The sequence below is a fragment of the Bacillus rossius genome, chromosome 13 (assembly GCF_032445375.1).
Source record: "Bacillus rossius redtenbacheri isolate Brsri chromosome 13, Brsri_v3, whole genome shotgun sequence".
Taxonomy (NCBI): Eukaryota; Metazoa; Arthropoda; class Insecta; order Phasmatodea; family Bacillidae; genus Bacillus; species Bacillus rossius.
Window position 1 is genome coordinate 9131812 of NC_086340.1, and position 27464 is coordinate 9159275.

Sequence of the window (27464 nt, forward strand, 5' to 3'; positions counted from 1 at the left end):
GAATACAATTTTGGGTAATTTTTTTTTATCCCGGTAGCTTAAAACTGTTTTTTTTTTTTTTTTTTTTTGTATTTTCAAAATAAAAGTAAACTCTCAGTTGCGGCGACTGATTAACAAAACACATTTTTCACTTGAACTTCGCCAATTCTCGTCCTAACAAGACACGGCGGATTTTAGCGTTTACCAAAGCAATACCACACATATACACTATTAGATCATGGAACTAATATCCTTGGCTTACTTCCATTCCAGCTGAGCGAAAAAGCGAAAAACTGTTAGTTCATTAGCGAGTTCAGGGTAACAACTGCACAAGACTCAAAATGGTTCGGGTTAGCGTGAGTCGCCGACACCAGTAAACGATTTTGGTTAAGTTTTACGAAACAAAACACAGGAAACTAGCAGCCCAAATACTTTCAGTAACACTTCAAGTAAACATATTGTACATTTTTAAACACGCTACCGTATAAAACTCTCAGAACTCATGCTTTAATTCCATTAATTTTAAGAGTAAATTATCCTGCTACGATGCATGTTTGCTCAGATAAAATAGTTACTTATATTATATGCATACCAGTTTTTTTTTGGGATTTATATAAATTATACAGTTTAATTTAAAGAATAATATTAATTGGGGGAGGAGGGAGGTATGTAGCATGCTCGCATGTGGAGAGTAAACAGTTTGCGAAATACGTGTGGCGGGGAGTGGAGACATAGTAATAAGGGTCACATATTTTTCACGATAAGATTTCGAGACCAGCTGAGAGTTAAAACACTGTAACATCGTCTGTGCTTCGTGATAGGATGAGTTCAATTCAGGTGCGTTTCACAGTAATTCAGTGCGGAAGCAAACACGTCCTAAATGGGCCACTCACAAGTAAGAACCCGCTGGTGCGAGCATACATACGTATTGCAGTCTTACGAGCACTAAAAAAATTTTCACGTGGAAAAAGCCTGCCCCTAGAGGTAATTTGAGGCGGGAAAATTTGATCGGCTGTTGGGCTTCAATACGATTTAGTTATGAATTTAGGCTTTACCGGCTCCTTCCGGTGTTAAAAAAGCTTGTCCGGCTCTCAAACGGGCCAATGGGAACGCGACTGTTGTATTACGTCACGTAAGAGCGAGTCTTTCAGTAGTCGCCAGATAAGTGCAGCATCTAAATACGGCAACGAGGGAAAATGCATTTTTTCAAATGAAGTAAATACGGTTATAACACGAAAATCTGACACGAAATTTAGTGTAGAATTCGTTAAAATAATGTCATATTGGATAAATATGAATGCAAATTGTGTTTTCAATTACAATTATTGACGCTAAGCACACGTAGTTGCCACACCCGCCGCTAGAATTCGCTACCGGAGCACCTACGTCAACTACAAAAACATTTAATTGGTCAAACGGAACTTATATGAAACGCCTCCAATAGAAGCGAGGCAAAAAACTTTTTAAAATGGACCTGATTTTCGACAAGAGATTTTATTGATATACGGCCCAATTTGTTAAAATTCATTAAACAGTTAATAATATAAAGTTTCTCTTTGTCTTTGTGAACTTTCGTTCACGAAATCCGCCACAGATGGTAGCACCGTTGTTACACATTTCGGTTCCATGCTACATCCGTCCCATTCGCGAAATCACTCCCACCAAAATGCCGTGTGCCGAGAGCTGAGATGTTACACATCACTAGGGACCTGAAAAATTCGCGGTTCTGATGACCTTCAGGATGGTCTACACAGTCATCTGTATACTCGGGCAAATAACGCCAGTTCGTTGGCTGCTGACTTGCGAGTCGTCTCAACTGGTTTAACCGAGATTAGTTACTTATTTAGGCTGAGGGTTTCCCATTGGCCCAGAGTCGCCCAGACGAACAGTGAACCAATAACACAAGCAGCTTAAAGGTATATATGTATGAATTTCAGACTATCGCGAAATGAATCTGAGAATTTTTCCGGTCTCTACACATCACAAATAGTAAGCTTGAGTGCAACATTTTCGCGATGAATCCAGATGTCTATGTGCAGAGCGTAGAGCGTAGAGCGTAGAGCGTAGCGCGCGCCCAGGCTCGTCGGGGGCGGGCCGCCAATTGGGCGCAATTGCCGACCCCGCGGCGCGTGGGAGAACACATCCTGTCAGGGCGGCGCGCGGGGGAAGCGACCCGGCGTCCAGTCCCCTAGGTGCGCACGGCACCAGCGTGCACTAGCAGACACTAGCGCACACTAGCTAACACTAACGCACACTAGCAGACACCAGCGCACACTAGCGTACACTAGCAGACACCAGCGCACACTAGCGCAGACACTAGCACAGAAACTAGAGCACACTAGCAGACACCAGCATACACTAGCGCGCACAGGCGCACACTAGCAGACACTAGCGTACACTAGCAGACACTAGCGTACACTAGCGCGCACTGGCAAACACTAGCAGACACTAGCGCGCACAGGCGCACACTAGCAGACACTAGAGTGCATTGGCGCACACTAGCAGACACTAGCGCACACTAGCTAACACTAACGCACACTAGCAGACACTAGCGCAGACACTAACAGACACTAGCGCGCACACTAGCTAACACTAACGCACACTAGCAGACACTAACAGACACTAGCGCGCACTAGCAGACAATAGCGCATACTAGCATACACTAGAGTGCATTGGTGAACACTAGCGCAGACACTAGCAGACACTAACGTAGACACTAACCCAGACACTAACAGACACTAGCGCACACTAGTAAACACAAACGCACACTAGCAGACACTAGCGCACACTAGTAAACACTAATGCACACTAGCAAACAGTAGCGCACACCAGCTCACGCGAGTAGCCCACAGTAGAAAGTAGTCGCGATAACACACAAGTGGAAATTACAGTAAAAGTATATACACAGAAAAAAAAATCTGTTCTTTTACAAAAATATTCATATTAAAACCATTTTCCAAGTGATAGTAACACTACAAGAAATATTTTATAACTTTGTACAACACACTGGTTATGGTAATTTTGTCTTACATGAAATGCGTTATTTGAGATAAAACTGAGCATTTCTTTAAAAAACAAAATGGGGCATAATTTTATATTTTAATTGATGTTTCATTCAAACATATTATTTATAAGCCACAGAAAAGACAATTGTACATTCAACATTTAGAATTTAATTAGATGTATCGTACTTAATAATGTGCGCAGTTAATGCAGGGAAGCTATACAGGCGATGATTATCAAATAAACTAACTATTGGAGGTACTGGGACAACACAAAGAGTAACTGCCCGTGTAAGAATTCGAACCCAGTATTTCTGCGAACAGTATTTTGTAGTGATGCAGTTGTTTTCAAGTACATGAACCTTTTCAACGAAGAACTCCCTTTAATAAACCTAGTCCCGTGTTACTTGTTCACATGGTGACTCCATGGTTCTGGACGCCCCGTTGTGAACAGAGCGAGCACTTGCATGGCTGAAACTTAGGGCACAACAGACGTGGCATGAACCAAGAAGCCCGAGAGGCAGTGAGTGACCCTGGGCACGAAATCCTGCGATCCAGATTCTGTGCGATATTCATAACAGTAGATTTTTCCTAACTGGACACTTCACTCAGAATTTAATTATCTGGCTTTCCATAGCTGGGTTACATTCTACAGAAATAAAAATTAATTATTTCTCAATAGCAACCTAAATTTAAAAAAAAAAAAAAAAAAATTTTGGTTGTCTGTAAAGTCGGTTTACGGACGATAGTTTAACGTGACAACGTCATAACAAAACATTGATGAAATGATTGCATACTTTTATGAATAAAATTGAATCATTTTTATTGAATTATCGCTATTTTGTATGGATACTTAGAAGGAGTGAAATGAAATCTACAGTTTAATTGATAAATTTACTTTTATTTGCACTCATTAATTCAAATATGTTTATTACTTTAACGAAGAGATTATTTTAACTATAACTTTTATACATGTTTGCTATTTAACTTCTTTCAATCTGTGTTATTCTGTTAAGGATAGGACGATGATAGGAAAAGTAGGAAACGAATGGGAGTGTTTCAAGTTTAATGTGCCTCGAAAAAGTCAAATCGATGGTTGTTCCAATCGAGTGGAAGAAAGATAAATGCGGCGCAAGCGTACAATGAGCGTAACGGGACCCAACGTAACTGGACACTTTTTCGTGCGTGCAGCCGGCTTTCATCTATTTATTAGACGTTGTCACGGCAAAAAAAAAATCATCACTGCAGATGAAACGAACTTAATAGTCGGCAACGACATCCCTACGTAGAGTAACGCACAATCAAACGAACCGGGAAGTTGGTATAAAGAAATTGGTCGGGTCTGTCGCAAAGATTCAAGAACGTTAACACATTGTAATTGGTCTTTTTGTAAATTTCGCAGAAATATTAATGTAGAAAATACACATATTTGTAAGTTTGTACATTTACACGAGAACAACTGCATCACAACAAAAATTGTGTTCGCAGTAGAACTGGGTTCGGATTCTTACACAAGCATTTACGCTTTGCGTTTTGTCCCGGCACCTCCAATAGTTAAAAGTTATTTGTAAACTGTTCCATGAATAGCTTTCCAGAATTAACTGCGCGCATTAATAAGCATAATAAAGGAAATTTTAGTCCAATTATTTAATATTGTATTATCTTTCCCATGGTTTAAAAAATTATACTTGAATGAAACAAATTAAAATAAAAAATGCGCCAATTTTATTATAAATATTCAGAATTATCTCGAAAAACTTATTTCATGTGTGCAAAAAAAAACATAGCCGTGTGATGAACAGAGTCACGATATCTTTATTGTGGTATTACAAACTGTTTCTTGGAAACCGGTTTCCCCAAGGTATTTTTTTTTTTGTTAAAGTTCAGAAATTTTTTTCTATGCGGAGTAATGAACAAGTTTTTAAAGTCGTCCTCACTGCATAGATAACTTTATGAGTCCACGCTCTAAGTAAGTTAACTCAACTCACAGCCTGTAATGTTAAACAAGATACCCATGGGTTCCAGTGTCCATCGTAATGTTAAGGTGAAAACAGTGGGAAAACGATCCCCCCCCCCCAATCCTCGAGAAGAAAATGTGATTGATTGAGTTGTGTGTTCCAACTGCGTCTGGGGTTCGCCGACGTTTCGGTCAACGCTGCAGTCGCAATCTTCAGGTATGCCACCCTGAAGATAGTGTCTGCGAAATTGACCGAAACTCCGGCAAGCAACGTTTGACAATGACCGACGTAAACCTGCGGTCGTTATTTTAAGGACGGAATATTCGATACGCCTAAAAATTTTGTTGAAGTATAGCTACCACTGTTTAAATTGTAGGATATTGCCTATTATATGATGATATCTGTAATCACTTAATCAGTATTAAAATGAAGTCTGGTCGTTAAAATAATCCGCTGACTAGTAATTATTATCTTTTGAAAGCAAGCTAAGGGGTCGCTACTATCGCCCCTACATCGCTACACTGTCAGTTTACGGGGGAATTAATCAATATGAGATAAAACAACGGAACAAAGATACCCACGTGTTCGTAGTCTGTTACGTACAACCATTTTATGCCTTTTTTGACGTGACGTCTAATAAATCGATGAACGCCAGCTGCACGCACGAAAAAGTGTCCCGTTACGCACATTGTCCCTTTACGCTGTGTCCCGTTACGCTCATTGTACGCTTGCGCCGCATCTATCTCTCTTCCACTCGATTGGAACAACCGTCGATTTGACTTTTTCGAGGCACATTAAACTTGAAACACTCCCATTCGTTTCCTCCTTTTCCTATCATCGTCCTATCCTTAACAGAATAACACAGATTCGAAGAAGTGAAATAGCAAACATGTATAAAAGTTATAGTTTGAATAATCTGTTCGTTAAAGTAATAAACATATTTGAATTAATGAGTGCAAATAAAAGTAAATTTATCAATTAAAATGTAGATTTCATTTCACTCCTTCTTTGTATCCATACAAAATAATGATAATTCAATAAAAATGATTCAATTTTATTCATAAAACTATGCAATCATTTCATCAATGTTTTGTTATGACGTTGTCACGTTAAACTATCGTCCGTAAACCGACTTTACAGACAACCAATTTTTTTTATTTAAGTTTTTCACAAGCCAGAGATGTCTGTGAGAATCAATACCAGAATTGGTCACGAAATGTTTTAGTCACCAATATAAGACAGGCCTACACAAAAGAAAAGCTGGTAGCGAGTTACAAGAAAGCGCGATTAGTTTAATTTCCAGCTTATATGCTAATTAACAACTCTCTTTTACGTCTGAAACAAAGCACATGGTTTGGCGTGGCAGGCATGAGTAGGCCTATTAGCCACGGTCACGCCCGTATGTACTTGCTTCAAAAGGCTTATCTTAAACGCACAGGAAAAATAAAAAACATTCTGTGCGTTGTACAAAGAAATTATTTGTAACATAGTTGCCAAAAAATTTTACTGAAACAGTACAAGCATAATATTATACATTTCTTCGCGACAAACAAAATGTATTTTCATGATTGTCACAAATTAAGAGACAAAGTTAATAACTCCACAAGAATTGTACCACATTCATTAGGTACTAATTTAAATATTAAAAAAAATTATATATATTTGCAATCAATTTTCAAAGAATTTCTTATCAAAGTTACTAATTTATTTACAACGCAGGGCTCTCAAAAAAAAAATTCTCGTTTGAACGAAAATTAACTTCAGCGATTCGTTTTAAGGTTAGTGAAAGTGCCTTTGAAATAGATTATCAAACGATTAATTGCCGCTTAATATAGACATGTGTGTCAATAACCAAAGTAGGCCTATAGATAGAGACCGGAAAAATTCGCGAATTCATTTGGTGATAGGCTAAAATACAAATCGTTATACATCAGTGCTGACTCTGCTATTGGTTCACAATTCACCTGGATGACTCTGGGCCAATGAGAAACACCCAACCAAAGCTTTATCGAATCACTGGCTGCTACGTTGGAACGTCTCACAAGACAGCAGAAAATGAGTGGGTGGCATTTTACCTAGTGTACGTAGAACTATGGAGTTCATCCTACAGGTCATTAAACCCGCGAATTTTTCCGGTACCTACCAATAAATAATCGCTGCTAACCATTTCGTTTTGTGACATCGTTAGTAGATTCATGCATGTCTACGGGATCAATGGGTTCACAATTATTGTAATTTTGACATTTAAAGGAAGGATTTGTTCTACGATGTGTTCGGGAAGTATACACGAAAAAGGATCTATTTTACAAATTGTAGGCTATTCTTAGCTATGAACCAGCCGTACAAATAGGCCTATTTGAAGACGGTAACCCACTGAAAGCTACAACCGACTTATTATCATTCAACTAAGTCATCAATGTTCCAAAACGAAGTTTCTCATACGACCCACATTTCTTTGGGCTCTGATTTGTAGCAGCTACAGGTTATAGTGGTCACGAAATATTCTATTTAATCAATTTAAGTGATTTTATAGTGTAGGTTTTTCAGTATTCCACGAGTCAAAACGTGCCATATTGGCAAACAGTTGTCTACATTGTATTTTTTTTAATGTAACATAAGTTTCATGTAAATAACAGATATTTGTAAATTTGTACATTTACATGAAAACAACTGTACTTGGATTCTTACCCGGGCATTTATGCTGTGTGTTAATCCAGTACATTAGTTACATCCAATAGTTAAAATTATCGTAAACCGTTCCCTGAATAGCTTTCCAGTATCAACTCACATTAATGAGCATAATGAAACAAAATAAAGTCTAATTGTTTAATATTCTGTTTTCTTTTCCATGGTTTACTAAAATTAAACTTGAATGAAAAATCAATTGAAATATTTATAAAATTAAGCACCAATTTCCGTATGAATTACTCAGTATTATATCGAAAAAAATATTTCATGTGAGCAAAAATAATACCATGTTTTGTACAAAATTGCAATATCTTTACTGTAGCATTACAAGTATTTCTTGGCAACTGGTTTTGCAAAAGGAATATTTTGTAAAAGTACAGAAAAAATTTCCGTGAAGTATGTGTGTGTAGGCTGACAAATTCCCCCCCCCCCCCCCCCGCTTTTTTTTTCGAACTATTACTTTCATCCAAACTTTCACCAAGCATGTGAACTTGTCTTCAGCATGTGCTGAGGAAATAAAACTTCCAAAAACCTAGTGAAATAAAAATAAATATTCTTCACTAAACGGTAACGCATTTCATGTAAGAAGCCCACGAAGAAATTTGCCGATAATACTTTGGAAAACAGGCTCTAAATATTTGTAAGTAAAAAACACTGCTACCTCTAAGACAAATCGCTTTGGAAAACTTAAAATGCCTTTGTTTTTAAAACAAGAATATACTTTGTTTGATGTTTATAATGAACACAGGTTTATCATAAACGTATTGTAAAATAAACATATACTTTAATTTTGACTTTGTAAAACTTACAAAAAAACTTAAGTAGGCACAATAAGCAAGAACCTATACCTACTAGCCAGCTGCTTATACGCCGATGATCCAAAACAGCTTATTAACCCAAGAATACTAATGACAAAAGCCCGAGGCTCCAAACCGATTTCAAACACAACGAAAACAAAACACACGCAAATAAACAACTCGAGTCTACAATCAGTCGAGGAGAAAAATTTATTGCTTTCTATTTCTCGTTGTTTCTTTTCGCTCCGTAGCGAAGAATTATTGTTTGTTTCCACCACGAAATGTCTTATGTTTCGCACAACACGAAATATTTAATTAACCTGATTCACTTAAACTGATAAGTTGGCGAACACATCGTAGAAAGTGACCTCAATTATCACTTAAATTCGCATTAAAAAAATAAAACTTTGGAATACTCAAAGCGATTGTTAATGTAATAATTTTGTCAGTCACAGCCTCTTAGATATAGCGCTATCATATTAATTTTTGGAAAAATCTGCATAAAACAAAGAACGTTTAAATTCCACTGAACTAAACTGTTCATAGTAACCAAGAAGCAGTGGATATCCAGTGCGTATATTCAAATACACTCAAAACCAATAAACGATAGCTTCATGATTATTGTGCGACATATCTGCCATCGTTGTAACACAAGTCTAATAGATGGCAGAAAATGTGATCAGTGACATTATAGCATTTCTCGAAAGATTTACGACACCGACATTATGAGCGTAAACATTTTTTTGTTAGAAATATTTTTCCAAATAGAAGTTGGGAGGATGTTAATAAAATACATTATTAAAGTAATAAAAAAACATTATTTAATAATCACTCCATCCATGTCATTAGGTTATTTATTGAACGCTCGCCTGTGTTCGTAGCATAGACCTGTCCGGTATTGGTTTCTGGTGTATTTGGAATAGTAAACGCACTCGGTGACATTGAGTGACGTGTTTCCAATTGCCTAGGTCTCGCCAAAGAGGACACAAGGCTAGTTACTGTAGAGATGCAAATACAAAGTAACGCATTTGTGCCGCATTTACCTGCCTAGCATAGCTTTGTAAACACTAAACTGGTGAATACAAAACAGCGTGGGGGCGAAAAAAAGGGCCAGTAATTAAAAGACTTTAAAATTAAGAGCATCCTACAGCTTCATCCGATCATCATATAGATTGCATTGCACCGCTGAACGATCTTGCTGACGTACGACCGAACTGAGTCGAAAAGCCTACCAAACGAAAACCAAAAATTTGTGCATAAATTCAAAACTCGCGACAACGAAGCATTATATTAGCAGTTGATTTTTTTTTTAACGCGCCGTTTGGAATACACGTCGGTGGTAAAAAAAAAACCACACTCACACACACGCACAAACACATCCACGAGCAAGACTGCATGACGTAAGAGACCACGGGGTTTGTGTTCCAAAACTACGAGCTGACCTTGTTTACATTTCACTGTACCATGTTTCGACAAGCTACCACGAGCCAGCACCTCAAATGCTTCGTTTTGAGCACACAATCACGAGGGATCCTTTCGGCCATTATTTGGACTGGCGACGGTCTAGGAGGTGGGATGAGAAAAAGGGGGGTAGGGTGGTGGGAGGAGGGAGGTTCCTTCGAGGCTCTTGTTTCGTATCCGGTCTGTGCGCTCACCTCTGATCCTGCTGAAAGATTTCATGGCTTTGATTCCCATCACGGCGCTGGTCCGCCGGTCGATGCACATGTGTAAGCGTCACCAGAGCACATCCAGCAGCCGGGAGGCGCGCGCACCTGTCATCCCCCCCTTCCCCCCCTGCACCCACACGTCTCGCGGCAGGACCTGTCTCTCTGTCGGCGCGAGCGCGTCCGTTCACGCCGGGAGCTGGGGTCACACTGGCGCGCCGCGCTCGGGCGTCACCCCTACCGCGCCCCCTCCACTCCCGCCCGGCCGCGCCATCCCCTCCACTCCCCCGGCCGGGCCGGGCGGGGAGGGGTTTCATGAATGAATACTCTCGCTGCAGGGCGTGGGAACACAGCGCCACTACCTGCCTCACGTCAGCTGGGAGCCGGCTCCAGCCTCGTCTGCTTCGACCCACACGGGAGTATTTATAAGTCTGTATCCCCACAAGAAACATATTGCAACTTTATACTGCACAAGGCTCTAGTTATTTTTTCCATATACGAAATACTTTCTTTCTTTCTCTCTCTCTCTCTCTCTCGAGATAATACTAAGTATTTATTACGATAACTGGCGAAAAATTTTATATTTTAACCGACGTTTCGTTCCAGCATAATTTTTAAAAACACGGAGGAAAAAAAACTTATATAAAACATTTAACTTTATTTTGTTGTATCATGCTTATCATGTACGCAGTTAATAACTGGAAATATTCAGGGAAAAGTTTACAAATAACTTTAAACTATTGGAGGCACTCTCAAACGCAAGCAGTAATGGCTGCCGTACGTTTTGTTACGTACGTAATGACAGGAAACATTTTTTTTTGTATTTAAATGTTTATCTTTGTCGTCGCGCGGGTGGAAACCCCACGTTCAAATTAGAGCGATGTTATCGCACATTCCGCTCGGTTCTGCATTGGGCAAGTAGGTAAATACAGGACAAAAAAAAATTTAAGTGAAGAGACGGTCGGGAGCGGAAAAGTTGCCCGGGGAATTGGTACCACTGGCAGGGGCGCAACAACTAAATTTCCAAAAGAGGGAGGGGGGAGGGCAAAATATACCTTTTTATAAAGAATCATCGATCCCCCCTATTGAAGCGGGGGTCCGGGGGTTCTCTCCGGGAAAATTTGTATTTCAAGGTGGAAAAGGGTGCTATTTAAGCAGTTTTACTATCTAAAAATTGATTACACAGCACTTTCTTTGCCCCCGTTTGCCACCACTTCAAGGTTTCAGAGGTGTGGCAAAATACCCTTGCCCCCCCCCCCCCCCTGTTGTTGCGCCCCTGACCACTGGTACCTATTTTACCGAGCGTCACTTGTAAAGCAACCTTTTAAGTTCAGTTGCAAGAACTTGACTACCACATAAAGAAGTTTATAGAAACGCTTTGTACAGAACATATTTGCCAGAAGGACACGTAGACCAGTGGTGCGTACTACCTTTTGAGATCAATCAATTTTGAGACACCTTACACGGAACAACTATGTACATACAGGTATAAGAAACATTTTAAACATTTAAACATTTACATTGCAAAAAAGTGTATATTTACACATTGACTGTTAGTGTTTTTTTTTTCGTGTAGTTATAAAAAAAAGCTTGTGTACTTTTACACATTATTGTGTAAAGTTACCACAATGTCGACGTAGCTGCTCCGGCAGCGAATTCTAGCGGCGAGTGCGAAACTACGTGCAATTCGCGCACAGAAAAGGTTTTGTATATCTGTCACGCTCGGCATTATTTCAAATAATTTCCCCGAGTTTCACTTGATGAGTGTATCTGCCTGTTACCGGTTGCTCGAGACATACAGCAAACGAGTTCATGCATAATACCGTAAAAGTGCGCGCACTGGAACTATAGAGACTCGAGGACCTTTCATTTAATATTTTGCTGTGCCAATCAAGTGAATTAAATGTGCACGTAGATATAGAGTTATAGTTTAATGTTCTTAGGAGTTAGTTTGAATCATGCTACCCAGTAACATCCGTGAGAGAATTAAAGAATTTGAATCCTGCTGTTACGTTGTTTGGTTTTAAAGCATCTCGCACTTGCGGAATGAAAAAGGGGAACTATATTTTGTACTGTCGCGTGCGGTGGGATCGTGGAACGCGCGCGACGTTTGAACCTCCTTGGGGGCGAGAGTGTGAGGACAGATTGTTGGCCGCGGTGTTGCTGGAGTGAAGCAACAGGGCGGTGGCACGCCCAATGGGAACACGAGGTGAGGTGTGACTCCTGCGGCCGGCCGGGCTCCGAACCACTCGGCCGCCGCGCGAGGGGAATGGAATGCGCGGCGACGCTGCTTGCAGTATGCACGGCGCGCCCCGCGCACGCGCAGTCGGCGCCTGACCGGACTGCGCGTGCGCGGGGAGACCTCTCTGCCGTTCCCGATCACACCCGAACCATTCCACCTTCGGCCAACTTCGGGATTTGTTTTGTTTTTTGCGCAGGAAAAAATGAATTCAAATATTAAAAGTGGTCGGTTAGGTTAGCTACATTAAAAAACTTTAAAAACACTATGAACGGTTAGTTAGATTAGTATAGCTACATTAAAATAAACAGAGAAAAATAAATATATATAAATAGGGACACCTGTAATACGCGAATACATTTCGTGTCAAGGTATTTCACAAAATACTGTAGCTTTTCTCCTGTGGTTATTGGCTGAGGTCGGTGAGAGGTGTCGTCCCGCTCTTGACGGGGCCAATGAGAATGTGGTCACCGCGTACTGCTGCACCCTCACAACTTGCCATGACTCTTACAAAAAAGCTAAAGTGTTTTGTGAAATACCTTGACGTGAAATGAAATCGCGAAATACAGGTGTCTCTATATATAAATAAACCCGAGGTTGGCCGAAGGTGAATTATTCGGGTGTAATCGGGCAGGGACAGAACTTGATGGACATCTTAGGCTTATCTCCAAGCTCACTCGCCGCGCCGCTCGACAACTGCGCCAGAAAACCACAGCGGGTTGCAGGTAGCGACAAACACAAGGTTCACTGCGGTGAAGCTTCTTTACAGCCTCAACGTCATCAGAGAGTGCAAAAACAAAAAAAACCTCTGGGGACTTGATGGCATGTTTACAGTATAGAACTCTTTTAATACAAGGGAGGCATTCCTTATCGCAGTCTAATGAGTAGGGACCGGAAAAATTGGTGGGTTCAATGACCTGTAGGATGAACTCCATAGTTCTACGTACACTCGGTCAAATGCCACCCACTCATTGGCTGCTGTCTTGTGAGACGTTCCAGCGTAGCAGCCTGTGATTCGATAAAGCTCTGGTTGGGTGTTTCTCATTGGCCCAGAGTCATCCAGGTGAGTTGTGAACCAATAGCAGGGGCAGCACTGAGGTATAACGATTTGTATTTTAGCCTATCGCGAAATGAATTCGCGAATTTTTCCGGTCTCTAGCGATCAGATTTATTCGCGAATATTACACGCCCCTAGGTACCTAACTACGTCATTAAAAGCAACTAACTTGAAAGCACACGTTATTAAATGGACCAAACACCTCGTGGCTTGCACTCTCACCAAAGCGCGGGAACTCCTTGTCTCGTACAAAACGAAGATAAAAGGCGTGGTTCATCCATGCGATACAATAGCGCTCACGATGTTTTTAATCACACTGGTAACGCATTTAGCACCGACTAGAGACCCCAAAATTTCGCGGATTCATTTTGATGTTAGTCATAAGATTTAAATTTTTGTGTATACCCTACCCACATACCTCTATACTTTTTTACTGGCTGAATTCCCTTCCGTCCAACCTGCCCTTCTTCTGAGTGGGTCGATGTGATTAGATCGCTCTACTGCTAGCTCGTGGTTGACTGGCCAACAACTAATCCAATGGCTAGGTATATGTAATTATATTTCTTACTCTATTCCTCTTCAAGTTCCAATCCCCTTTTTGGGGTTTTCTTGAAGATTTTTCATCTATATTAATGTTGCTAATCAATTTCTTTAATTTCATTAAAACTTCCGTAAATCGTTTCCGGGGTATGCAATGTCGACATCAAGAGTCTTTTGATTAAATAGACACTTAATAATATATGTATGTAATACAACATAATAATATAATATAAAATATCATATCTGTAGCTTTTGCTAACTCCGACGGTTCGATTACTTAATGCAAGAAGAACCGTCAAGAAACTTGCATAAGTCAGTTACCGCGACGAGGAACTCATTTTATTCATATACTGCATTCTTCTTAGTGGTTCTTCATTTGATGTCATTTCTTTCCATGCGGGTTGTCTCTGTATTCTTTCATTACACTTCCATCTTTATTTTTCATCTCACTGGCCTAAAAGTCGTAGTAGACGGGAGCGGTCCAAACAAACATTGCGATCCAATAAAGATGCGAATACGCAGTTCACCTTGCGACCGAAAAAAATTCGCGAAAATATTTCCCGTGTCTGTCTCCGGCACTGACCATCGCCGAATTCACGCGTGTTCCTCCGCGCTGACTGCAGTTGGACGTCCCGACGTGAAAGCGGTCCGTCAGCGGAGGGCAGGTGCATCGAGTGAAACCCTGGCACCGGCGACTCGGACAGCGCACAATTCACCGGGTGACGGCGTCTTTGCGGTCATCTGGCAACTTCACCGCCCAACCCCCGGGGTTCTCAGTGCGCAAGGTACGTCTTTTGACGTGACAACGTCTAATAAATCGATGAACGCCGGCTGCACGCACGAAAAAGCGTCCCGTTACGCACATTATCCCGTTACGCTGTATCCCGTTACGCTCATTGTACGCTTGCGCCGCATTTATCTCTCTTCCACTCGATTGGAACAACCATCGATTTGACTTTTTCGAGGCACATTAAACTTTGAAACACTCCCATTCGTTTCCTACTTTTCCTATCATCGTCCTATCCTTAACAGAATAACACGGATTGGAAGAAGTTAAATAGCAAACATGTATAAAAGTTATAGTTGAAATAATCTCTTCGTTAAAGTAATAAACATATTTGAATTAATGTGTGCGAATAAAAGTAAATTTATCAATTAAATTGTAGAGTTCATTTCACTCCTTTTTATCCATACGAAATAGTGATAATTCAATAAAAATGATTCAATTTTATTCATAAATCATTCAATGCAATCATTTCATCAATGTTTTGTTATGACGTTGTCACGTTAAACTATCGTCCGTAAACCGACTTTGCAGACAACGATTTTTTTTTTCTTTTGACGTGTTCGGACGAAGAAGAAGAAGAAGAAGTGTTGTTTCTGCCATTACCTCGCCCCTTTTCGACGTATCGCCGGGACACGCGATACGCCAAACCATCAATCCTCTCTCCGCGAAGTCATAACAAAAAACCGGCGCCAGCGGGTACGAAGGACGACACAACACAGCCAAGTGAAAACAAAAACACAAGTAGCGCTTCTACAACTGACCGGCCCGAGTCCAGTGTTAGAGTACGCGTGTTTTAATGGGCTCTTTCCCCACTTGTACAAGCGGCAGTAGCAGTGAAACGCGAAACTATACCACGTTTGTTTGTTTCATCCCGTGGCAGGTAGAAATGTCCTTCTATTTTCGTCACACACATTGAGAGAGAGAGAGAGAGAGAGAGAGAGAGAGAGAGAGAGAGAGAGAGAGATAGTATATTTTAAAGAATCGCCAATGCTATCCAATAGGTCGTGCGATTAGGGGATCCTCACAAACATGATTGCGTACACACGTCTGGCAATCATTCACAAGCATCGTCACGCCTGACAGATTCAGTGGCGAGACTGATTCAGCTGGTTGCATGCGTTCAGCACAGACGCTGAAGGCTGCAGTTACTGCGGAATGCGTATTCAGGCACGAAGAGGTTCTGACGAGGTCGTCAGAACAATTAAACAACGCGAATCAAATGAAAGTGTTTACACTGCCTGTAACCGCCTCTGAGAATTACGTACTAACATGTCAGAATAAGTTGGGGTCGTTCAAACCGGTGCTATTTTTTTTACGTGTAGTTTTTTTATTTCTGTAAAGCTAAAAACCTGTTCGGTAATAATAAACTTCCACATAAATTAAGTGGATAGTCGCAATTTATTTATGTTAAAAAAACTTTCTCTAAACGAAGTGAGGCGTCAAACAATAATATGCGTGTGACTTCCAGCACCGTTTTGGTTTTATTTTGGGACATTTTCGTTTTTTTAAAATGATTATTGCAATGGGAAATGATTTCGTGGACAGCAAAAAATGAATACATAAACACACGAGGAGAAAAAAAAACAAGCCCAATGTCAGCTGATGTCAAATGATACACGTATGCAGAGCACATATTAATCCGAAGAAGAGATGTTAAGACAGTAAAAAAGGGGGTTGTCTGCAAAGTCGGTTTACGGACGAAAATTTTACGTGATAGCGTCATAAAAAAACATTGATGAAAAATTGCATACTTTTCAATTTTCAAATATTATTTACAGTTTGTGCAAATTTAATTTAAATATTTTTTTTTTAAATATAATCACGAACAATTAGTTAAAAAGCCCGCCCTAACCTATTTGATATTATAGAAGATTGTCTCGCACGGTGTTTTTTCCTAACCTAAGTAATAAAAGTAAGTATATTTGGGAGGGGTCTGGGTTAGGGGCAGACTCTAAGTGCGTCTCAGGCCGAAGCCCATACGCTCTAATCATGCAGGGTTTAAGCCATGCAGGAGAGGTAGCATGCATCATGTGCTAGGAGGGGATTGGCCAGCCATGACAGCAATAGGCGCCATGACTAACTCCCCTCACCGACTATTCTAGATTAAAAACTAGATAAGTTGGGCCCAGGTAAAACCTGCATAGACACAGGGAAAACCCTGGGCTCAGACATGCGGGATGCAAAAATTCACATGCATTAATATCAAGCAGGTTGGTTACAGGAAACAGAAGGATGGTTCCGGAAGAAGAGTTGGACAGAGTAGAAACAAGCTACTAAGCAATGGACAGGAGCTTGGACATTGCTGTCCGCATTTGGTTCTGGGCAGTACTGGTTATTTGGGGGGGCGACTTTGTCGTTTACCCCAGGCTGCCAGCCAGCGCGTGTAACTTAAAACTAAAAAACTAAGAATGTTCTGTACGCTTGTGTGTATATTAATAAATTTAATTACGTTAGTTAATCGCGAGTTCCTGCATCGGTCCCTGCTCCAGAATGGAAAGAGCGTCAGGTCGTCTGTCGCCAGCAAAAGGCAGTCGCCACTTTGCGAAATTACCCAGTCCTTCATCACTAGGAACCGGAAAAATTCGCGGATTCATTTCGTGATAGGCTGAAATTCAAACATGTGTACAATTCTGCTGGTTCTGCTATTGGCTCGCAGTTTAACTGGGCGCTCTCTGGGGTCAATGAGAGACTATCGACCAAAGAAGCGTCGAATCACAAGCTACCCAGTGGAGACGCCTCACAATTTAGTACCCAATGAACACGCGTGTTTACTTGAGAAATGCAGAGGATAATGGAGGCTATCCTAAAGGTCATTTGAATCAGCGATGTATTCCGGTCCCTATTTATAAGACGTTATATCACGTCAAAATACTTTCCGTGAACAGTTCGCCTGTGCGGCCGAGAATCAGGCGGCGCGGGCTAACACCTGAGGCAGTGCTAACCACGTGGCGATGGGCCCTGCGGTCTAGAGTAGCAGGGAGGGGGGGAAGGAGGGGTGGGAGACCGGATGTGGGGGGGAGAGAGGGCGGCGGTACTCACACACGTTGCTTCCCCCCCCTCCCCAAGGGGGAAGGAGCAGCACACTCGCTTCATTCATGCCCCAGGGGCGAGCGCCCCTGTGCGAGGCTACAAGGGAGGCCCGATATAGCCTCGATTGTGACACGGTGCGAGGGGAGGGGGAACCTTGGCACAGCCTGCGGGCTCTCTCTCTCTTGCGCCGGCCTCCGCCATTCACAAGGGATGTGTACTTGTACCGTCACCTTGTACCTTGTTTATACCGTGGCGAAGCCATCGCGCACTTTGCCCCACAAACAATATCTATAAATTATGCAAGTATGTGTTTCGTGAGTGCTAAATTTCCCGGTTAATCAAGCACATACTATTATCTTTGAAAGATTTGTGCAATGGGAGTGCATGGCTTGATGTAAGCTTTTGGTTTCAATAAAGACTAAATGCGAGTTGGGAAGGAAAAAAAAAAAGGCTGCTGAAAATAAAAGTGTTGTGGAATCCAGTTGGTAACTTTTTCGTGACTTTCCGTGGACAGTGGTTCGGATTCGTTATAGTTAGAGACCGGAAAAATTCGCAGATTCATTTCGCGATAGTCTGAAATTCATATACATAAATACCTTTAAGCTGCTTGTGCTATTGGCTCACTGTTCGTCTGGGCGACTCTGGGCCAATGAGAAACCCTCAGCCGAAAGAAGTGACGAATCTCGGGCAAACCAGTTGAGACGACTCACAAGTCAGCAGCCAACGAGCTGGCGTTATTTGCCCCGAGTGTGCAGAGGACTGGTGTAGACTATCCTGAAGGCCATCTAAACCGCGCATTTTTCAGGTCCCTAGTTATAGTTTCGTGAGCTTCGCGACTTGCCTGACTTGTGACTTCCCCTGCCAATCAGGAGCGTGGCTGACAGCTCCGACCATACGCTACACGTCGCTACAGATACGTCGCGCCACGGAGCACAGGATATTTCTAGAGACCGGAAAAATTCGCGAAATTACTACGCGATAGACTAAAATACAAATCGTTATACCTCAGTGCTGCCTCTGCTATTGGTTCACAACTCACCTGGATGACTCTGGGCCAATGAGAAAAACCCAACCAAAGCTTTATCGAATCACAGGCTTCTAAGCTGGAACGTCTCACAAGACAGCAGCCAATGAGTGGGTGGCATTTAACCGAGTGTACGTAGAACTATGGAGTTCATCCTACAGGTCATTGAACCCGCGAATTTTTCCGGTTCCTAGATATTACTCGACAACGAGCTCTGTGCATGTTGGAAACACGCTAACCACAAGGTAACGCCTTATCCACTAAGGTCCATTTTACACAAACCAAATTTTGCTTACAATGAACTCTCGGTATTTGTTAACTTCAATATTCCCTTAGTGGCACATTACTGCGGCGGAGATGTCGTCGTTCAAAGGCAATGAACATTCTGATTCATTAAGATTTTCATTTCAGACATGTTAAAAATGTTCTTGCGTGCATTTTTTTCAGTCTAAAATTTGTAAAACAATGATTTATCTATGATCAGGCATGTGTTTTAGTTTCCACAATTAAGAGATTTATTAAACTATGGGAACTTACATTTGTATGCTTCCCCAGCAAAGTACGATATTTTACATGTAGCATCCCGAAGGGGAAAAAAAACATTCCTAGCAAACTTATTGCAAATAATTGGCAATGGATTAAAGCCAATAATGAGAATAGTATTGCAAACATTTATGCAATTGAGTAGAAACTAACAGTCAATTATTCCGCGAAATACTTATATATTGTCACCGGAGTAGTGTGTGTCACGTAACTTGTCACACATTTTTAACATTTTCTCAAATGTCACGTGCAAAAGCACCACCGCCAAGCGGACTGGCGATCACGTGATGTTGATAACCGACACAGTCGACAGAGCAACGGCGACAGACGGTTGCGTTGACCACTGCTGCTACTCTTGATGACTGTCAACATTTGACGGAAGTGACATGACTAGAGACCCGGAAAATTCGCGGGTTCATTTCGTGTTATGCTAATATTCAAATAATTATACCTTAATGCTGCTTCTGTCATTGGTTCACTGTTAATCTGAATGACTGAGGGCCAATTAGAGACCCTCACTCATAGAAGTGTCGAATCACAGGCCACCCAGTCGAGACGACTCACAAGTCAACAGCCAATGAACAGTTGGCATTTGCCCGAGTGTGTAGAGGATATTGGAGTCTATCCTGGATGCCATTGAACCCGCTAATTTTACGGGTCTCTAGACATGACGCAGACTCAACACTCGAAGCAGGCTTACTTTTATTATAACTGCTTTTAATACTTTTTTTTTTTTAATATTTACACAATCACAATAAGTTTTTTTCAGTAAACTCGTCTCTATGTTACGTGCAGTGTTATAAATATATTAGCCAGATGATAAAAAAAAAGTTACCAAAATTGCAAAAAAATACAAACACTTAACAAAACAAAATACCTAACAATTTTAAATGTAATTTATTTAAATCAGATCTTTTTTTGGTTAGATAAAGCATTTAAATAAATGATATATATAATTAAAAATCACAATTAAAATAAAAAATGCATGTGCATGTGCTTCCAGACAAAAAAAAATACTGCCTGTATATTAAAGAAATATCAACCAAAAATTGATACATTTTCTTGTTTAGTTTTTTTTTTCCCCAGGAGAAATAGTACAATTTTTTGTAAGTTATAAAGTTCAAAACATCTGTGAGGAATGGATTGATGAACCTGACGCAGAGGCTGCAGGCGGCCGAAGTGGCAGGGAGTCACAGGAGACAGGACTGTGATCGGGAAGAAGAGGATAGATGGCTTCACGAGGGGGACGCACCACAACTCCGAAATACCACAACGCCGAAAAATGTCATTGCAGGACTGCCACAAAGGTTAGGCTAGGTGAGACTAGGTTAGGTTAGAATAGGTTAGGTTAGGCTAGGTTAGGTTAGGCTAGGGTAGGATAGGCTAGGTTATATTACGCTAGGTTAGGTTAGGTAAGGTTAGGTTTGATTGTGGTATTTCGGCGTTAAGGTACATTTAAGAAACACACGCAGATTCATTCAGTTGTTATTTCGGCGTTGTGGTACACAGCAGTTTTCTAGCTGTCGGCGTTGTGGTCAATTTTGACATTCGGCGTTATGGTATTTCGGCGTAGTGGTAACGACCCCTTCGCGAGTACTGCGGGGACTGTGCGAGGTGTCAGGTGAGAGCAAACAAGTGCCTGCCCCTCCCCCCCTCCCCCCTCCCTCGGGTCTCAGGCAGGCAGCGGTGACGCGACCTGTCACTTCAAAGGCGCCGCCAGATGAGATGGTTTTGTTTGTCGAGGCGCGCGGGCGGAGACCAAAGACACCTCCCTTCCCCCCGGGCATTACCTGTTCCCTGGGTACACTTTCAGTTGCGTCGGGAGGGGAAGTAGATGTCTCAAAAACCTGGCAACCTCGGCCTCACCCGCCATGTTGATTTTGCTATCGTTTCATCGTCACAATTTTTTTTTTCTTTAGTCAAGGGCTATTTATAAACGTTTATCTCCATAACCTCCCTTGCATAATTTTTTTTTGATCCGCCACAAATATTTTCAACGGATATTCAGTTAGTTTTGAATTGATAGGTGTGAAAAGGTGCTCAAGTGAATATCTGTTAAAATGTTTGTGTGCAGAATAACAAATCATTGGTTCATTAGCTGCTGTCCACAGGGAAAGTCATTAGTTATTGAATGATCTAAATGTTATTCGACCGTTTGCTGGTTATTGGTTTGGCTCATACATACCCCGGACGTGGCGAAAAAAAAAACTAAGCTCACAATTTAAAAAAAAAAAAAATAGTGTATAGTTTTCACACCATTAGAAGAGAAACTTCACAGATAGAGGGATAGGAAATTTTTAAGATGTGAAAAGGTGCTCAAGTGAATATCTGTTAAAATGTTTGTGTGCAGAATAACAAATACTGGGTTGTTATCGAAATAAAACTATTTTTAAGGTGCTCATGTATTTGGATCACGTATGCAAGTGAGCAAGTATACACCCGTATATGCGAGTGTACAAGAATGTGTGCAAACATCTGAGTGCAGAAGTATGTGAGTAAGCAGGTTTGCAAGTTCACTATCGCACAAGTGTGTTATGACGCTGCTGATGTTTTCGACAAGTTATTTGTAGGGACAGGAAAAATTCGCGGGTTCAATGACCTGCAGGATGAACTCCATAGTTCTACGTACACTCGGTCAAATGTCACCCACTCATTGGCTGCTGTATTGTGAGACGTCCCAACGTAGCAGCCTGTGATTCGATAAAGCTTTGGTTGGGTGTTTCTCATTGGCCCAGAATCATCCAGGTGAGTTGTGAGCCAATAGCAGAGGCAGCACTGAGGTATAACTATTTGTATTTTAGCCTATCGTGAAATGAATTCGCGAAATTTTCCGGTCTCTAGTTATTTGGTAGCTGAAAAAAGTTTACAATGTAGGTTCACATTTCAACGGAAAACTTGCAGAGAATCTTACAGTTACTTGGCTTCTGGGTTGTAATCGCTTAGAAGTCGAAGATTTCACAGACATCTCGGTCCAACTTGCAGTCGCCATCCTCAAGGTAGCAGTTAACCCTGCGGCCGATCAGGAAAACAACTCCAGCTCTCGGGCGGGTGTTTTTAAAGCCAAGGGAAATTTCCAGGAACTTGAAGATGGCGACTGCGAGGTCAACCAAAACGTCGGTGAATTATTCGCCAAGGACGCGGCTACAACCCAGAAGCCAAGCTACTTATTTGTAGAGACCAGAAAAATTCGCGGTTTCGATGGCCTTCAGGATAGACTGCACATTCCCCTTTACACTCGGACCAATAACGCAAGTTCATTGGCTGCCGACTCGTAAGTCGTCTCGCGGCTGGTTTGTCTGTGATTCGATCCTTCTTTGGTTGAGGGTTTATAATTGGTGGAGATTCGTCCAGATGAACAGTAAGCCAATAGCAAAATCATCTAAGAGGTATATGTATTTGAATTTTAGCCTAATACCGAATGAATCCGCGAATTTTTCCGGTCTCTACTTATTTGTGTGTGTGTGTGTGTGTTGGAACTCCGGCGCAATGCCCAGCAAGCAGGCGGCCTGGCCAATCAGGACACGGAGGGGAAGGAGGGGAAGGAGGGGAAGTCCCGCGGGGCTCGGCTTGGCTTCTGCAGGGTCACTTGTTCTGCGACCGCGGAGTCGCTGGACGCGGCCAAGGAAAGAGAGGAGAGGGAGCAGGGGGAGAGGAAAGGAGCGCTAAATTTACCGCCGGCGCCCGACGCCTGCAACTACTGTCCGCACAGCCCCGCTGCAGCACGTCAACTGGTAAACATAAACACAGGCGTACACACACGCACGCGACATACACCATGCGCACAGCACAGAGCGCAGAGGGCGGGCCATCGTTAGCTGCGTTTACGTCGCAGAAGTAAAAAAAAAAAAAAAAAAAAAACCTTTTACCAAGCATTGCAATAGGGACAGTATATGGGTCGGTGCATGCAAATTTCGCGAAAAGATTCCGAGACTAGCTGAAAGTTAAAACACTGTAGCATCATCTGTGTTTCTTGATTGGGTGAGTTTATTTCAGGTCAATGTAGATTTTTACAACACCAATCACCGTGAGTCAGTGCGGAAGCAAACAAGTCCTGATTGGCCCGGTCAAATAAGACAATAACTTCTCTCGCAGACGGCCGCCAATCACAAGGAAGAAACCTCTGGTACGGGTATACTTTGTTGCAGTCTAATAGGCGCTCAGATTTATTCGCGAAAAATGCCTGCCCCTATATATGGGAAATTCGTAGGAAACACGCGAGACCATGGCCCCCACATTCGATTACGGGCCCTGGACCCAGGATCGTCGATGGGTGGAAAGGGGGGGGGGGAATTTTTTTAATGTCACGTGCTACATTATAATCGCATTGTTATTTCTAACCTATACTCTTTTTAGAATGTTATTTAACCTGAAAATATAATTATGGTTACCATTTCGTAAGTCCCAACTAAGCTATATTTATAAAATTATTTTACTTTAAAATAACCACAGAGAGTATGTATAATTATTTCATACACTGAGATAAAAAAAAATGAAAATTTTACAGAAAAATAAAATTAGGCTGGGCCCAGAGGTCTACCCAGCCCCACCCTTGTGGGGGCCATGCGGGAGACAAGAGTGATGTCAGCTAACTTGTACAAGGTGTTTTTTAAATGCATTCAGACATCTAGCGGCGTGGAGTGTAAAATAAGCTAGAAAGCAACGCAGTAAAATATCTCGCGCTTCGCCAATGTTAATTGGCCGGAGTCTCCCATTTTGTCGTACTGCGATATTTGCCTTTACTAAGAGGCATGTGTGCTTCTCAAGGAGGGGGAAAAAATGCGATCGTTCATTATAGACTGCAACGTGGTATGCCCGCGCTAGCGACTGTTTCCTTGTGTAATTGGCAGAGACCTGCAAAATTCGTGGTTTCAATGGCCTTCAGGATAGACTGCAAATTCTCCTGTACACTCGGGCAAATAACGGAAGTTCTTTGGTTGTTGACTTGTAAGTCGTCTCAGCTGGTTTGTCTGTGATTCGATCCTTCTTTGCTTGAGGGTTTATAATTGGTTGAGATTCACCAAGATGAACAGTAAGCCAATAGCAAAATTATCTAAGAGGTATATGTGTTTGAATTCTAGCCTATCACCGAAAGAATCCGCGAATTTCGAAGGTTTCTAGTAATTGGCGTCCGTTTTAGTGCATGTGCCTGAAATAAACGCAGCCAACACACGAACACAGACAATGCTAAAAAGGTTTTAACACACTGCTGATCTGAAGATGTTTTTGAGAAAAGTACGTGGCTGAATCTTTACAGTGTTTCAATATTTTCCGTCAGGTTAGGGAACATGAGTTGCAAAAAAAACCTTGTCTACAATCATTATATATATATATATATATATATATATATATGTATGTATATGTGTGTGTGTGTGTGTGATCATGACGTCACAAAATTTACCGTGAATTATTTCATGGTTTTTAGTTATATAGTGTTTCCTGGCATGACTGTATGTTTTACAGAGAAATTCCTCCTCCTTCCCAGACAAGTTAGCCTTCAAAACCATGTAACTTCAATTCGAAGAAAAATAATTTCCAACGCAGCATTTTCATTCTCAGACGAAACCACAAAGGTTCTACTATACACCTCGACAATCAAAGTCGGCGAGAAATTGAAATAACTGCCCGTATTAGAGCACTGCCAATAGTTTGCAGGGGGTGAAAATACAAAAGGGGGCACAGAGTATGGAATTAAAGGGATATATTCCCGCCCCTCCTCTAGTTGTAAAAATAAAATCGCGAGATTTACTGAAGGCAGCGTGTTATTCTGGCTAGGATGTTTGAACACTTAAAACTATAAACTACACAAGAAGTGACGCATATTGAGTGTGATAAAAGTTCTAACCCCTAGTTATCGGCGTAAGAGTTTGTTTAATACAACAATTATCTATACTCAGGGACCGGAAAAATTCGCAGGTTCAATGACCTGCAGGATGAACTCCATAGTTCTACGTACACTCGGTCAAATGTCACCCACTCATTGGCTGCTGTCTTGTGAGACGTTCCAGCGTAGCAGCCTGTGATTCGATAAAGCTTTGGTTGGGTGTTTCTCATTGGCCCAGAGTCATCCAGGTGAGTTGTGAACCAAATAGCAGAGGCAGCACTGAGATATAACTATTTGTATTTTAGCCTATCGCGAAAAAAAAAAATCGCGCATTTTTCCGGTCTCTAGTGATAACTAGAGACCCGAAAAATTCGCGGGTTTATTTCGTGTTATGCTAAAATTCAAATAATTATATCTTAGTGCTGCTTCTGTCATTGGTTCACTGTTAATCTGGAGGACTGAGGGCCAATTAGAGACCCTCACTCATAGAAGTGTCGAATCACAGGCCACCCAGTCGAGACGACTCACAAGTCAGCAGCCAATGAATAGTTGGCATTTGCCCGAGTGTGTAGAGGATATTGGAGTCTATCCTGGAGGTCATTGAGCCTGCGAATTTCACGGGTCTAGTGATAACACACGAGATCCCTCGTTGCCGAGGTTGTGTTGTGTTGCACCACATCGCCGGGGAGCACTGGAACACTCTCCCCTGCCTATCGGAACTGTCGGATCTGAACCCGCGGACAATCAGTGTGCGGACGACACAGCGGACGTGTGTGGTGGTGTCGCGGGGCGCCTATCGCATCCGGTCAGCGGCGCGACGCACTAACCCCCCATCCCCCCCCCCCCCGGCCACGTTTTAGGCGCCGTCTCCTCGTCAGAAGCCGCGACCGGCGCGGCGCGGCGCTATCAGCGGCAGCAGCCCTCTTCGGCGCTCACCCTGCCCGCCGCAGATAGCGAGCTGGCCTTCGTGCCGTCGCGTCGCGGTCCCCTGGGGAGGATCTTCCTCCTTGTCGCTTGTCGCTTGTCGCTTGTCGCTTGTCGCACGCCCTCTCGACAACACTTCCCCCTCCCCGCACCCTTCCCGGCGGTCAGGCCCGCCGAGGGCGCCAAGTCTGCCGCTGACGCAACTAGCCCGAGTCTTCAGTTTTTTTTTTTTTAGTTTATTCAACATAAAAACATCAAAGATTCTTAAAATAAGTACTGCTGTTAGAGACCTGAAAAATTCGCGGGTTCATTACGTGTTATGCTAAACTGCAAATAATCATACCTTAGTGCGGCTTCTGCCATTGGTTCACTGTTAATCTGGAGGACTGAAGGCCAATTAGAGACCCTCACTCATAGAAGTGTCGAATCACAGGCCACCCAGTCGAGACGACTCACAAGTCAGCAGCCAATAACAAGTGGCATTTGCCCGAGTGTGTAGAGGATATTGGAGTCTATCCTGAAGTTCATTCAACCCGCGAATTTTTCCGGTCTCTAATTTTTATACATCACACGCTTCAGCCATACATCCGCATCTTTCGTGAATACATCAAATACTTAAAACTAGCATTAACAAGGAAAATTAGAAATACCTGTTTACAGCATCTCAATTTAGTCTTAATTTGTTATAATAAGGGGCAGGCATTTTTCGCGAAAAAAAATCTTAACGCCTATTAGACTGCAACAAGGTATACCAGCACCTGTGGTTTCTTCATTGTGATTGGCGGTCGTCTGCGGGAGAAGTCGTTGCCTTATTTGACCGAGCCACTCAGGACGCGTTTTCTTCCGTATTGCATTACTGTGATTGGTTGTACGGACACCTTTCATCCCAACTTCTCCGCTTATTCCTGTTTCGCTAGAGGCAGTCGCCACAGTGCCTGTTGGATCGGTTATGCCTAGGGGCAGGCATTTTTCGCGAAAAAAAAAAAAATCTGAACGCCAACGAGTTATACCAGCACCAGCGCCACTAGGAGCCGAGGACCAGGGATGGAGGGAGGGCGGAAGGCGGGTGGTCCCAGCAGTGACTCAGACCGCGCGCACGTGGGCTGCGGTGTCGGGTTGCGGCGCGAAGAGGGCGGGCTTAAGGCGTCGAGTGGGCCGTCGTCAGCCACTCTGTGCGTCAGCCACCCCGCACCGCGTCCCCCACAACCACTCGACTGTGCGCGCGAGGGGCGGTCGCGTAGAGCGGGCATATCGCCATACACATCTACAGTGTCATTATTTTAATGTAACAGAAACATTCATGTAAAATCACTAGAGACCCTGGATATTTCGCGGATTCTTCTGGCCTCAGGATAGAAATCAAAGTTATAGGTGTGCTCGACCCATGTTTACTTTCCCATTGGTTGATTTC

At 42.3% G+C, this 27464-nt stretch overlaps 1 protein-coding gene across 4 annotated transcripts in view; it reads right to left on the reverse strand.

Moving 5' to 3' along the window:
- LOC134538209 (ETS-like protein pointed) overlaps positions 1-27464 on the reverse strand; it is a 506080-nt gene that overhangs the window by 198056 nt on the left and 280560 nt on the right. Inside the window, exon 1 of one of the 4 annotated variants that reach the window (XM_063379311.1) lies at positions 10080-10212. The exons of the other annotated variants lie outside the window; for them this stretch is intronic. Within the exon in view, the coding sequence (XP_063235381.1) occupies positions 10080-10149 (70 nt within the window). The 5' untranslated portion in view covers positions 10150-10212. Of the gene's footprint in view, positions 1-10079; positions 10213-27464 lie in introns of those variants that run through there. 4 annotated transcript variants of the gene reach the window in all.